Source organism: Zea mays, chromosome 7 (assembly GCF_902167145.1).
Source record: "Zea mays cultivar B73 chromosome 7, Zm-B73-REFERENCE-NAM-5.0, whole genome shotgun sequence".
Lineage (NCBI taxonomy): Eukaryota > Viridiplantae > Streptophyta > Magnoliopsida > Poales > Poaceae > Zea > Zea mays.
In genome coordinates, this window is record NC_050102.1 from 180,934,528 (window position 1) to 180,948,569 (window position 14,042).

Sequence of the window (14,042 nt, forward strand, 5' to 3'; positions counted from 1 at the left end):
GGGCTTTTAGGTTTTTCTGCGTATGTGTTGGACGCACGCCACCCTCCTCTCTCCTCTCCTCCAACGGCTCAGCCGGCCGCCGCCCTCCTCTCTCGGTCTCTCCTCTCCTCCAACGGCTCAGTCGGCGCCACCGCCCTCCTCCCTCCTATCCTCCAACATCTCCGGCGCGTCTCTCCTCAGCCGCGGAGGCAAAGCCGGCCGCCGGCCGTGGAGGCACAGCCGGCGCGTCTCTCCTATGTCCTCTCCTCAGCCGTGGAGGCACAACCGACCGCCGGCCGTGGAGGCACAGCAGACCTGCGCCACCGCTGGCCGCCTACCCCACAGCAGATCTGCACCCAAGACCAGCAGCCAGCCAGCCATCCTCTGCGGCTCCACTCTGCCAACGCCCAAGACCAGCACTAGCAGCCAGCCATCCTCCACCTCCACTGCTCTCCATTTGATCATTTGGTGAGTACTGATTTTGCTCACAGTGAATCAATCAATCTCTATTTGCTCAACCATATTGGTGAGTACTGAACTACTGATTGTGCAACCATATTGCTCACAGTGAATTTCAATTTGGTTTGTGAACTCAAGTACTCAACTTATGTATGAACTTATTTTATATTTAAACTTCTATGTCAAGTCTGAAAAGACGTTTCAACGTTCGTTTAAACGTTTAAATGTTAAAAAGTTGGTTCATAACGTTTTAACGTTTTACCGCTTTAATAACCATGGATGGAAGCTAGGTTTTTCTTTTTCTTTTATCTTTTCATTTCTCTATTAATGTCTGTATCCTAGATACTTTCTCAAATATCAATATTTTTTCTATTTTTAACTATATTTCAGGCGTCGCCTCGCCTCACGCTTTATCGCTTAAAAGATAAAAAGGGGGTCAGTCGCCTTACCTCGCCTTGCCACCTTAACAACTATGGTATGCTCACAACAATAGGTCAAGTGGTGCTGCCAAACACATTGACATAAAGTTCTATGTTGTGAACGATAAAGTATGGGATCAAATAGTAAGTCTTGAGCCTATAAGAACTAAAAAGATGCTCGCGGATCCGCTTTCAAAAGGCTTACCACCCAATGTGTTCAGAGAACATGTAGCTGGCATGGGTTTAAGGGAAAGCCTATGATTCCTGGACTATAAAGGGGGCTAAAGTTAATGTAACTGTTTCAAACCAGAGATGTGTATTGCAGCTGTTAAATCTATCGGCGATTGACCGTAACGATGAAACATTCTCTATGCACTTATCTGTGATGGAACGAGTAAAGTAAAAAAGTTACAGTTAAATATGAGATCAAGGGAGAGAATGTTGGATTGATCTCCACCAAGATGGGCCCAACGGTCATCTTGGGCCTTTGATCGCACCCTGATCGAGGGTGCCCAACCCTACATGGTTGGTGGGCCCCTGTCACACTGCGCTATAAATAAAAGAGTGGGGGCCGGCGGCTTAGATGACGCAGTTCGCTAGAGCCGCATTCCCCACCGACAAACCCTAACACCGATCTGAGAGAGGGTGCGCAGCCAGTGACGGGAAGACACCGCCGTTCTTCGCTGTTGCTAACCTCGCTGCACCGACTGTCGCTGCCCTAGCGCAGTCTTCACCAACGAACCTGATGGCGGCTGGATATGCATCCTCCAACATGCATGCGCTTCCTACTGACGGTAACAATCTAATACTGTTTTGATATATTAGTTAAGAACCTGAAATTACCCTACAGAACACAGTTTACCCCACTGATCTACTCCTAGAGATCCTGTTGAATACTTGAATCTAACATGTCATTCATATTGCCTTTGACCCTAGAACTTGTTTGTCTCATTAAAAACTCGTTATATGAATCCCAAACCTGCTTTTAGGATGTCCTCAAGGTATGATCAAAACAATTTTGCACTTCAAAGATCAAACTCAACTTAGAAACTTTGTCGCGGATCTTTAACAGAAGGGAGGTCAAAACATAATCCATAAACCATTGGATTCTGCAAGAGCCCTAGAGGAATATGTATGAGACACATTCACGATATGGTTACTAAATACACCTACTTAGATTGTGCAAGAAGTCCAAGGTGGAAAGGTTAGCTGTTCAGCATGAAATTTGCTCGCATGCGTACAATATAATAATGGCACCATGCACGATCTCCTAGACTTCTCCTTTCCATAAATGATTGAAAATGGTTCATACATTCTGACTGTCAGCATTTGGATACTAGTTTACTCACAGAGCTCTACGTCGAAACAGTTTGGCCAGCCAAAATTTGGATCGGCCAAAGGCCAATTGGAACCGAGAACAAAACATGCCCATGATCTTGTCGGCAAGAGCACATAATCGGAAGGGACGATGCTTACACACTGACCTTGGCAACATCCTCGACCTGATCCAAAAGGGATAGCACATGGCGCAGTGTGAGGGAGCGGTACCACAACTGGCCGAGGTGCTTATTCTTCCTGCCAAGCAGCTTCTTCGCCTCCTCCATCTCCCCCTTGAGTCCGGTAATGCTCTCTGCAGACTCGCTGAACAGCCGCAGGATCTGTAGCCACGGCGCATGAATGAAGAGGAAAACGGAAATTAAACCTACAGCCATTTGACTTTAGGTACACATGGCTAGAGGGCTCCTCGGTCCTCACCATCAGGGAAATAAACAAAACGAAAGGGATTCCTAGGTGGGTGGGCGGACTGCGACGAACCTGGGAGTAGTTCTGGATGGCCTTGTTGAAGCCGTGGTGGTAGGCGTGCACGACCTCGTCCACGACGTCCTCGATGAGGTCGCTCTGCTCTTTGAGGAACTGGATCTCGCCCTCGCGGTCCTTGGAGGTGAGGATGTGCACGACGTGCGGCAGCGAGTCGAACCGCGCGGCCGCCCAGCTCTCGTCGATCCGCGACAGGCTTTCCTTGAGGTACTGCGCCCCCGCACGGAGACGACGGGAATTAGCATTTCCGACGACTACAGTTCCGGAATATCCAACGCGAGGAACGAACGACGGTGGGGAAGCAAAGAAGGGGGCTTACGGATTTGTCGGCCGGGATGGGGAGGCCATCGAAGATGCCGCGGCGAGGCCCGCTGCGGCTCATCGTGCGGGAGGGCACCGGCGGAGGAGCAGGGTTGCCGTCCGGCAGTCGCGGCGTCGCCTCTCAGGAGATCCGGCTGGCGGTGGGGAGCGGTTGGCGACCGCGTAGCGTAAGCACAGCTGGTGTGTGTGTGTGTGTATGTCGATGGTGCGTGGTCCAGGTCCACAACCTCCATCAGCGTTACTGCGTCAGCGACAAGGAGCAGACGGGTCGTTCTAGTTCGGCCCAGTGTGCGTGTGTCCGGTCCAGGGTAACCCATAACTGAGGAAGGATGGGTAGAAGGCCCATTCGGAGATTTGAAAGTTGAATGAAGAGAGGATTGACGGAGATTTTAAATCCTTTCTGCTCAATTTTGACTAGCAAAAAATCTAATCCCCCTCAATTCAAACCTGTCCTCCTGTTAATGCTGCAGCCTATACGGTTGGTTAGATATTTGATATCGTCCACTGATTTATGTTTAACTAAAACACTGATATCGTCCTTGCGCCAGTCCAGCAGCAGCATAGCGGCTAGGTTTGTGTCGTTGGCTGAGATCTGTTACTGCTCACGCGCCCACGCTCCATCGCCCTCCATCTCCACACGCTCTGTCTCCACGTCGCCTCTCTCCATCGCTGGGACGCATCGGCAGCGGACCAGGAGCCGGTGACGCGGTCTGCAGCCACAGAGGAGAGAGGTAAGGAGGATGATCCTTTGACGTTGTCTGTTCTCTACTTGTCGTTGCCTGTTCTCCTATTAGGACTAAGACGTCCTGTGCCGTGGGAACAACTTGATTCTTGCGTGTTAATCGATCAGGTGAAGGAGCACTAAAGAAATCACGGCCTGCGTTCGCTTGCAGGCATAACATGAACTGTGGTTGACCAGGTGAAGGAGCATTAAAAAATCACGGCCTGCGTTCGCTTGCAGGCGCAACATGAACTGCAGTGGCTGGGTTCTCTGTCTGAGTGAGTGAGTCGGCCATGGGCCATGGCTGCAGCCGCCGTGTGGGCGTGTGGCATGGACAGAGGTTGTGCTACTCTGATCATCCTGCAGCTGAGCAGCGAGACGATCTTCGCCATCAGGTTGTTGACAACTCCATTAGCAGAAAGCATTTGCATAGCCATATTACTCTGGTTGGGAGACAAATCTTCGATGGTAGATCGGTTTGTCTTTAATTTTGGATGGAGATAGGCATATATTGTATTGCTGACCAATAAAACAACAAAAGATTAGCAGCTCCAACTCAAAAGATTAACATTTTGTATTTAATTTTGGATGGAGATCCAACGATTAGTGCCATGCAGCATCTGCGTAGCCATATTTGGATGGAGAGACGTTTCCTGCGTCTACCGAGCTCTTGCAGCCGCGAATTCATAAAGCATCTCTTGTTTGTTTTCCTGCATAACACAACCGGGCTCCAGACATGTAAAAATGGTTTCTCAGCTAGACTCATCAGATACGCGCGCCAGAAGCGTAGCTAGTGGAGCAGGCCACGTGCATACAGACCAAGCAGGCGCGGCATACGTCTAGCACGTATTCCTGGAGCACTTTTTATTTTGTTTTTTCATCGTATATTTTAATTGAAATATTCAATCACTAAACCAATTTCAGATTTGTGTTCTTCGTATTTTTACGAACAAAATTAGATTACACTTGCTATGTAAATTTTAAAGATTTTTTTATTTATTTTATCCTATCTTTATTTTGGTACGGATAACCAAACAAATGATACATTTGGTCTGAATGCACTAATACAAACAACCAAACAAAAGTCTGTTGTATGGATCTAGCCTGACCATATGAGCCTGGCTCCTCAACTACTGGCCAAGTCGAACCTGATTGCCATCATGACGCAACCAATCACATGGATACACTTTGACTTGAATCATCTTTATCTTATGCATTTTGTTAAATTATACCTGAAAACAGCACGGTACAGACACCGATTGACATATAGTATGCCTTATGTAGTTACATTAGTGAACTAGGCATTTTGTTAAGTGATCATATTTCTGATTTTTCTGTAGGTGCATAATCTTATTAGACTATCATTGCATGTGACCATTCTGACATGGACCAGTCTTGTCAGGCTCATCGGACCTCGCCGCGTCAGCTAGCTGTTCAATATAGGATTCCGACCATTGAGATCTGACTGGTCCGGTGCGCCACCAGACTAGCCTAGTGTGTCAGCGCCTTCACACTTCTAAAACAGTGGCCTTGAAAAACTGGTCTGGCGCACCACTATACTGGTCCGGTGCGCCAACCAACCAATGTCCATTTTCAGACCTCTCTGTATACTCGTTCTGGTATGCCACCGGACTGATCCGGTGCTCCGTAGATAGACTGACTTAACCCCATTTTGGGCAAATCTTCTTCAATTTGATTTGGCTGTATTTGTGGGTGTTCCTATGACTTAGACAAACATATCTAGAGACTGTCCAGCGAGTCTAAGTCATGGAACTTGATCATTTTAATTTCTCTAACTCACATTCCAATCCTGGATCAACCTTAGGTCCAAAGGTAATAAAACTAAATCTGAGCTATCCAACCTTTCTAGTTTGCTCGATATGTTCCTATGGGTGTTTGGAACTTATCAAAGTTGTTGAACTACCAATAGTTTATCTTCTCCAAAATACACCTCTTTCTGGATGGGTCTGAGTTGTTTCTGACTTATAATCTCAATTATTGATCCTATAAACCTATGATCATACACTTAGCAAATTGCTTAGCCCAAATGGTTGTGATGGTTATTAAGGACCAAAACAAATCTAGAAATGAGCTAAACCCCATTTCCCTTCCAATAACTAGGGTGCTTGGTAGATTTCAGAAGAATCTAGAAATAAAACACTATAAATTCGTTAAGAAAGTCTTGTGGTATTTGCGAGGTACAAAGACCTCGTGTTAACATATAGAAAAATAGGCAGCCTTGAGACTATAGGATACATAGTGTTAGCACCCAGGGAATGTGTGTACTCCTGGCTACTACCAAGACGCGCTCAAGGATCCTGACTAGATGAACTTGTCGGTGTTTGTGACCCGACCGCGCACCACGGGGTTACCCACGTGATACTTTTGAGCAGGACGACGTCGTTGATTGTGACTCGATGGTTCGTGCAGAGGCACGTTGGAATCACTCACAGAGTTATACAGGTTCGGGTCGCTTAGAATTGCGTAATACCCTACTTCTTGTTGTGGCTTGGTATTGATTTATGGAGTATGAGGGTTACAGAATGAGCTTTGTGATGGCTTAGTCGTTGTAGGTGAGGATGGGGTGGAATGGTACGTGATGAGATGAGATGATTTTGTAGGGGTCCCCTCGGTCTTATATACACGACTAGGGAGAGTTATACTTTTACAAGTTTTTATCACTATCTACTTCGCTTATCTCCTTCTTTGTCGCAGATTGCACTCCTTCACATCCGGAGTCTTGATCGCCTACCCGCCCGAGTTATCGCCAAATGTATAGCACTTCAAGTGCTTGCAACTACACCACCTGAGATATCAGTGCTTCAATGGCACCTAACTCGGACGTCGATCTTCATCATCTTGGATCAAGCTCACTCATGTTGGCTACATCCTGCCAGCCCATCCCATAGGACGACTCGGCAGGAAGCTTGTCAGGCGGAACGTGATACGTTTTAGTGTCCATGAGGACCCGATGGATATTTATCCCCCACAGAACTGACCTTGAACCACATGGTAAAAATGTCATCATGAATAGAGCTTTATGGTCGACCCATGTGCCCTATGTAACTTATCGATCTAGCCATTAGCGCTTCATATGCCTTGAGACATCTGCTAGATAATCCCTCGAGGCACCTAGCAGGATAAGTCGTCTTTGGGGCCCCTCACCCCAGGGCACCTAATGGGAAATCCCCTACGGCTCCTCGCCTTGGAGAACCTCGCACTAGGGTACTGTTGGGGACTTGTTCTCAAATGCTATGAATTAAGAACAAGGCAACATAAAATGTTAAACATTAATGCCCTTCGTCCGCTGAAGCATTATTTCCCCAAGGATTTAATGAACTTCGGACGAAGACCACGAGCAGAATATTACGAAGTTTTCACCTTCATAATTAAACTTATGAAATAATACAAAGTGATGTAAAATGTGAAACATTGAAGATAAATATATTAGAAATAAATGACATCATTCACATATTTTATTATATGAATCTAAAATGTTAGAACATAATGTTTAGGTACATTTATACCTTTGCCTTGACAAATAATAATTCTCGAGTGATGCGTTTGCAATTACAGGAATCCGTGAACAGTAAAGGAATACTGTTGTCGAGGACCATAATTAGGGGTACCCTCAAGACTCCTAATTCTCAGCTGGTAACCCCCATCAGCACAAAGCTGCAAAGGCCTGATGGGTGCGACTAAGTCAGGGATCAGTCCATTCGAGGGACTCGATCACGCCTCGCCCGAGCCCAGCCTCGGGCAAGGGCAGCCGACCCTGGAGGATCTCCGTCTCGCCCGAGGCCCCCCTCCAGCGACGAACATACTTCCGGCTCGCCCGAGGCCCTGTCTTCGCTAAGAAGCAACCCTGACCAAATCGCCGCGCCAACCGACCAAATCGCAGGAGCATTTAATGCAAAGGTGGCCTGACACCTTTATCCTGACGCGCGTCCTCCAGTCGACAGAGCCGAAGTGACCGCAGTCACTTCGCCGCTCCACTGACCGGCCTGACAGAAGGACAGCGCCGCCTGCGCCGCTCCGACTGCTGTGCCACTTGACAGAGTGAGGCTGACAGGCAGTCAGGCCCGGCCTCAGGCACCATAGGAAACTCCGCTCCGCCCGACCCAGGGCTCGGACTTGGACTCAGCCCCGGAAGACGACGAACTCCGCTCCGCCCGACCCAGGGCTCGGACTTGGGCTCAGCCTCGGAAGACGACGAACTCCGCTCCGCCCGACCCAGGGCTCGGACTCGGGCTCAGCCCCGGAAGACGGCGAACTCCGCTCCGCCCGACCCAGGGCTCGGACTCGGGCTCAGTCCCGGAAGACGACGAACTCCGCTTCGCCCGACCCCAGGACTCGGACTCAGCCCTGGCCTCAGCCGACGGTCTCCGCCTCGCCCGACCCAAGGGCTCGGACTCGACCTCGGCCACGGAAGACAGACTCGACCTCGACCTCGGAGGAGCCTCCAAATCGCCCAACCTAGGGCGCGGACCGACCACGTCAATAGGAGGCGCCATCATTACCCTACCCCGAGCTGACTCAGGCTACGGGGAACAAGGCCGGCGTCCCATCTGGCTCGCTCCGCCAGATAGGCAATGATGGCGCCCCGCACGCTCTGTGACGGCGGCGGCTCTCAGCCCCCTTACGGAAGCAAGAGGACGTCAGCAAGGACTCGACGGCTCCGACAGCTGTCCTTCCGCCAGGCTCCAGCGCTCCTCCGACGGCCACGACACCACACGAACCGGGTGCCAAAACCTCTCCGGCTGCCACGATGGCATGTACTTAGGGCGCTAGCTCTCCTCCGCTAGACACGTTAGCACTCTGCTACACCCCCATTGTACACCTGGGTCCTCTCCTTACGCCTATAAAAGGAAGGACCAGGGCCCTCTTACAGAGGGTTGGCCGCGCGGGGAAGAGGACGGGACAGGCGCTCGCGTGAGGCCGTTCGCTCCCTCTCCTGCGTGGACGCTTGTAACCCCCTACTGCAAGCGCACCCGACCTGGGCGCGGGACGAACACGAAGGTCGCGGGATTTCCACCTCTCTCTCACGCCCGTCTCCGGCCGCCTTTTCCCCCCTTCGCGCTCGGCCTCGTGCCGACCCATCTGGGCTGGGGCACGTGGCGACATTTCACTCGTCGGCCCAGGGACCCCCCGGTCTCGAAACACCGACAGTTGGCGCGCCAGGTAGGGGTCTGCTGCGTGTTGACGAACAGCTTCCTGTCAAGCTCCAGATGAGCAGTCTCCAGCAACCTCTCCAGCCCGGGACGGTGCTCCGTTTCGGGAGTCTTGAGTTCATGTCCCTCGACGACAGCTACGACATGATACTCCTTCCCCCGCCGTGCGACAGCGACAATGGCGGCCGACAGCCCGCCCGCCGGCGGCGGAATCGACGACGTCTTTCCCGCGTGGTGGAAGAACAACATTCGAGCTCACCTCGCCCTCTCCCCCGCCGACGGAGGAGCAGGCGGGGCAACCAAGGCCAAGCAGGAGGTGGCCCCTCGTCGACTGTCGAGCAAGTCGATGGTGTCGGCGCCCCAACGGGGGGCGCGTCGGGCATCGACCTCGCGTTTGAGACGAAGGTGAGCGCCGTCTCCCCGCAACACGCCAATTCCGAGCAAACGGACTACGCCAGCACGCTCGCGAAAGGCTTGCTGGGGGTCACCCTCGTACCTGAGACGACGGTGCAGTCAGTCCCTGACGTGACTTCATCACCGCCCGTCGACCAAGAGGTACCGACCGATTCCCATCTCACGCCCTTTGGATTCAGCCTCGACCCGCCAAGCGGCTTCGCTTTGGCGGACGCTCTCGTAGAGGCGAGTCCAAACCCTCTGGGGTATCGTATGCGGTCACCTTGGGACCGGCTGACGTGCGTCTCGACCTACGGGCCCTCGGGGTCCGAGGAAGATGACGAGCCCGACTTCTGTTGGGATTTCTCCGGACTTGGTAACCCCAGTGCCATGCGGGACTTCATGACCGCATGCGACTACTGCCTTTCCGACTGTTCCGACGGTAGCCGCAGCCTCGGCGACGAGGACTGCGGCCCAAGTCGTGAATGTTTCCACGTCGATCTAGGGGGTCCCTCCGAAGGCAACCATCTCGGTATGCCGGAGAACGGTGATCTCCCTAGGTCTGTGCCTCGCGTTGACATCCTACGGGAGCTAGCTGTGGTCCCCGTTCAGGCGGGGGGTCATGACCCATAGCTCGAGCAAATCCGCGGGGTGTAGGCCAGGCTCGACGAGGGAGCAGGAGCACTTGAGCCGATCCGCCGGGACATCGGGCAGGAATGGGCGGGCCAACCTCCGGCCGGAGAAGTGCGTCACCTACCCCAGGGCTTCCAGCACCGCATCGCCGACGATGTAAGGGTAAGGTCGCCACCCGCTTCCAGTGGGGTCGGCCAGAACCTGGCTGCAGCGGCAATGCTTCTCCGCGCGATGCCGGAGCCATCAACCACTGAGGGGCGGCGAATCCAGGGAGAGCTCAAGAATCTCCTGGAGGGCGCCGCGGTCCGACGGGCCGAAAGCTCTGCCTCCCGAAGGCAGGGGTAACCCTCGGAACATCGCGCCGCGACTTCCCGATTCATGCGGGAAGCCTCGGTCCACACCGGGCGCACGCGCAACACAGCGCCTGCGGCCCCGGATCGCCTCGGCAACGAGCACCATCACCGCGACCGTCGGGCCCACCTCGACGAGAGGGTGCGCCGAGGCTACCACCCCAGGCGTGGAGGACGCTACGACAGCGGGGAGGATCGGAGTCCCTTGCCCGAACCACCCGGTCCGCAGGCTTCCAGCCGCGCCATACGACGGGCGCCGTTCCCGACCCGGTTCCGACCCCCGACTACTATCACAAAGTACTCGGGGGAGACGAGACCGGAACTGTGGCTCGCGGACTACCGGCTGGCCTACCAACTGGGTGGAACGGACGATGACAACCTCATCATCCGCAACCTCCCCCTGTTCCTCTCCGACACCGCTCGCGCTTGGTTGGAGCACCTGCCTCCGGGGCAGATCTCCAACTGGGACGACCTGGTCCAAGCCTTCGCCGGCAATTTCCAGGGCACGTACGTACGCCCTAGAAACTCCTGGGACCTCCGAAGCTGCCGGCAGCAGCCGGGAGAGTCTCTCCGGGACTACATCTAGCGATTCTCGAAGCAGCGCATCGAGCTGCCCAACATCACCGATTCGGATGTCATCGGCGCGTTCCTCGCCGGCACCACCTGCCGCGACCTGGTGAGCAAGTTGGGTCGCAAGACCCCCACTAGGGCGAGCGAGCTGATGGACATCGCCACCAAGTTTGCCTCTGGCCAGGAGGCGATTGAGGCTATCTTCCGGAAGGACAAGCAGCCCCAGGGCCGCCACCGGAAGATGCCCCCGAGGCATCAACTCAGCGCGGCGCCAAGAAGAAGGGCAAGAAGAAGTCGCAAGCGAAACGCGACGCCACCGACGCGGACCTTGTCGCCGCCGCCGAGTACAAGAACCCTCGGAAACCCCCCGGAGGTGCCAACCTCTTCGACAAGATGCTCAAGGAGTCGTGCCCCTATCACCAGGGGCCCGTCAAGCACACCCTTGAGGAGTGCGCCATGCTTCGGCGCCACTTCCATAGGGACGGGCCACCCGCGGAGGATGGCAGGGCTCGCGACGACGATAAGAAGGAAGATCACCAGGTAGGAGAGTTCCCCGAGGTCCGCGACTGCTTCATGATCTATGGTGGGCAAGCGGCGAACGCCTCGGCTCGGCACCGCAAGCAAGAGCGTCGGGAGGTCTGTTCAGTGAAGGTGGCGGCGCTAGTCTACCTAGACTGGTCCGACAAGCCCATCACCTTCGACCAAGCCGACCACCCCGACCACGTGCCGAGCTCGGGGAAATACCCGCTCGTCGTCGACCCCGTCATCGGCAACGTCAGGCTCACCAAGGTCCTCATGGACGGAGGTAGGAGCCTCAACATCATCTACGCCGAGACCCTCAGGCTCCTGCGTGTTGATCTGTCCTCGGTCCGGGCAGGCGCTGCGCCTTTCCACGGGATCATCCCCGGGAAGCGCGTCCAGCCTCTCGGACAACTCGACCTTCCCGTCTGCTTCGGAACGCCCTCCAACTTCCGAAGGGAGACCCTCACGTTCGAGGTGGTCGGGTTCCGAGGAACCTACCACGCGGTACTGGGGAGGCCATGCTACGTGAAGTTCATGGCCGTCCCCAACTGCACCTACCTCAAGCTCAAGATGTCGGGCCCCAACGGGGTCATCACCATCGGCCCCACGTACAAACACGCGTTCGAATGCGACGTGGAGTGCATGGAGTACGCCGAGGCCCTCGCCGAATCTGAGGCCCTCATCGCCGACCTGGAGAGCCTCTCTAAGGAGGTGCCAGACGTGAAGCGTCACGCCGGCAACTTCGAGCCAGCGGAGACGGTTAAGTCCGTCCCCCTCGACCCCAGCAGCGACGCCTCCAAGCAGGTCCGGATCGACTCCGACCTCGATCCCAAATAGGAAGCAGTGCTCGTCGACTTTCTCCACGCGAACGTCGACGTCTTCGCGTGGAGTCCCTCGGACATGCCCGGCATACCGAGGGATGTCGCCGAGCACTCGCTGGACATCCGAGCCGGGGCCCGACCCGTCAAGCAGCCTCTGCGCCGATTCGACGAAGAAAAGCGCAGAGCCATAGGCGAGGAGATCCACAAGCTAATGGCGGCAGGGTCCATCAAAGAGGTATTCCATCCCGAATGGCTTGCCAACCCTGTGCTTGTGAGAAAGAAAGGAGGGAAATGGCGGATGTGTGTAGACTACACTGGTCTAAACAAAGCATGTCCGAAGGTATTTGCGTTTTCGGCTTGAGGAATACGGGCGCGACGTACCAGCGGTGCATGAACCATGTGTTCGGCCAACACATTGGCCGGACGGTCGAGGCCTACGTCGATGACATCGTAGTCAAGACGAGGAAAGCCTTCGACCTCCTTTCCGACCTTGAAGTGACATTCCGATGTCTCAAGGCGAAAGGTGAAAGGGAATTAGGCTTACACCTAGTTCCTAAATAATTTTGGTGGTTGAATTGCCCAACACAAATAATTGGACTAACTAGTTTGCTCTATGTATAAGTTTTACAGGTGTAAAAGGTTCACACTTAGCCAATAAAAAGATCAAGTATAGGATTCAACAAAGGAGCAAAGGGACAACCGAAGGCACCTCTGGTCTGGGGCACCGGACTGTCCGGTGTACACCGGACAGTGTCCGGTGCACCAGAGGACTCCAACTCGAACTTGCCACCTTCAGGAATTTCCAGAGGCACTCCGCTATAATTCACCGGACTGTCCGGTGTACACCGGACAGTGTCCGGTGCTCCAAGGAAGAGCGGCCTCCGGAACTCGCCAGCCTCGGGAAAACGCAGCGGCTGCTCCGCTATAATTCACCGGACTGTCCGGTGTACATCGGACTGTCCGGTGAACCAGCAGAGCAACGACTACTTCGCGCCAATGGTCACCTGCAGGTGCATTCAATGCACGCCAGAAGCGCGCAGAAGTCAGGCACGCCCATACTGGCGCACCGGACATTGAACAGTACATGTCCGGTGTGCACCGGACATCCAGGCGGGCCCAGAAGACAGAAGCTCCAACGGTCGAATCCCAACGACATTGGTGACGTGGCTGGCGCACCGGACATGTCCGGTGTACACCGGACTGTCCGGTGCACCATACGACAGACAGCCTCCACCAACGGTCATGTTTGGTGGTTGGGGCTATAAATACCCCAACCACCCCACCATTCATTGCATCCAAGTTTTCCAGCTTCCAACCACTATACAAGAGCTAGCATTCATTGCAAAGCACACCAAAAGAGATCAAATCCTCTCCCAACTCCACACAAAGCTTTAGTGACTAGAGAGAGTGATTTGTAGTGTTCAGTTGAGCTCTTGCGCTTGGATCGCTTCTTTTCTTTCGCATTCTTTCTTGTGATCAAACACTCACTTGTAATTGAGGCAAGAGACACCAATTGTGTGGTGGTCCTTGCGGGAAGTTTGATTCCCAAGTGATTTGAGAAGAGAAGCTCACTCGGTCCGAGGGACCGTTTGAGAGAGGGAAGGGTTGAAAGAGACCCGGCCTTTGTGGCCTCCTCAACGGGGAGTAGGTTTGCGAGAACCGAACCTCGGTAAAACAAATCCACGTGTCACACTCTTCATTTGCTTGCGATTTGTTTTTCACCCTCTCTCGTGGACTCATTTATATTCCTAACGCTAACCCGACTTGTAGTTGTGTTTATATTTGTAAAATTCAGTTTCGCCCTATTCACCTCCCCTCTAGGCGACTATCAATTGGTATCAGAGCCCGGTGCTTCATTAGAGCCT

At 53.6% G+C, this 14,042-nt stretch overlaps 1 protein-coding gene across 1 annotated transcript in view; it reads right to left on the reverse strand.

Moving 5' to 3' along the window:
- Window positions 1-3,150, reverse strand: part of LOC100279763 (uncharacterized) — a 43,351-nt gene extending 40,201 nt beyond the window's left edge. The window contains exons 1-3 of the mRNA NM_001152721.2: window positions 2,995-3,150; window positions 2,673-2,885; window positions 2,342-2,515 (exon numbers count right to left, since the gene is read on the reverse strand). Of these exons, the coding sequence (NP_001146193.2) occupies window positions 2,342-2,515; window positions 2,673-2,885; window positions 2,995-3,057 (450 nt within the window). The 5' untranslated portion in view covers window positions 3,058-3,150. The remainder of the gene's footprint in view (window positions 1-2,341; window positions 2,516-2,672; window positions 2,886-2,994) is intronic.
- Window positions 3,151-14,042: the final 10,892 nt, after the last annotated feature.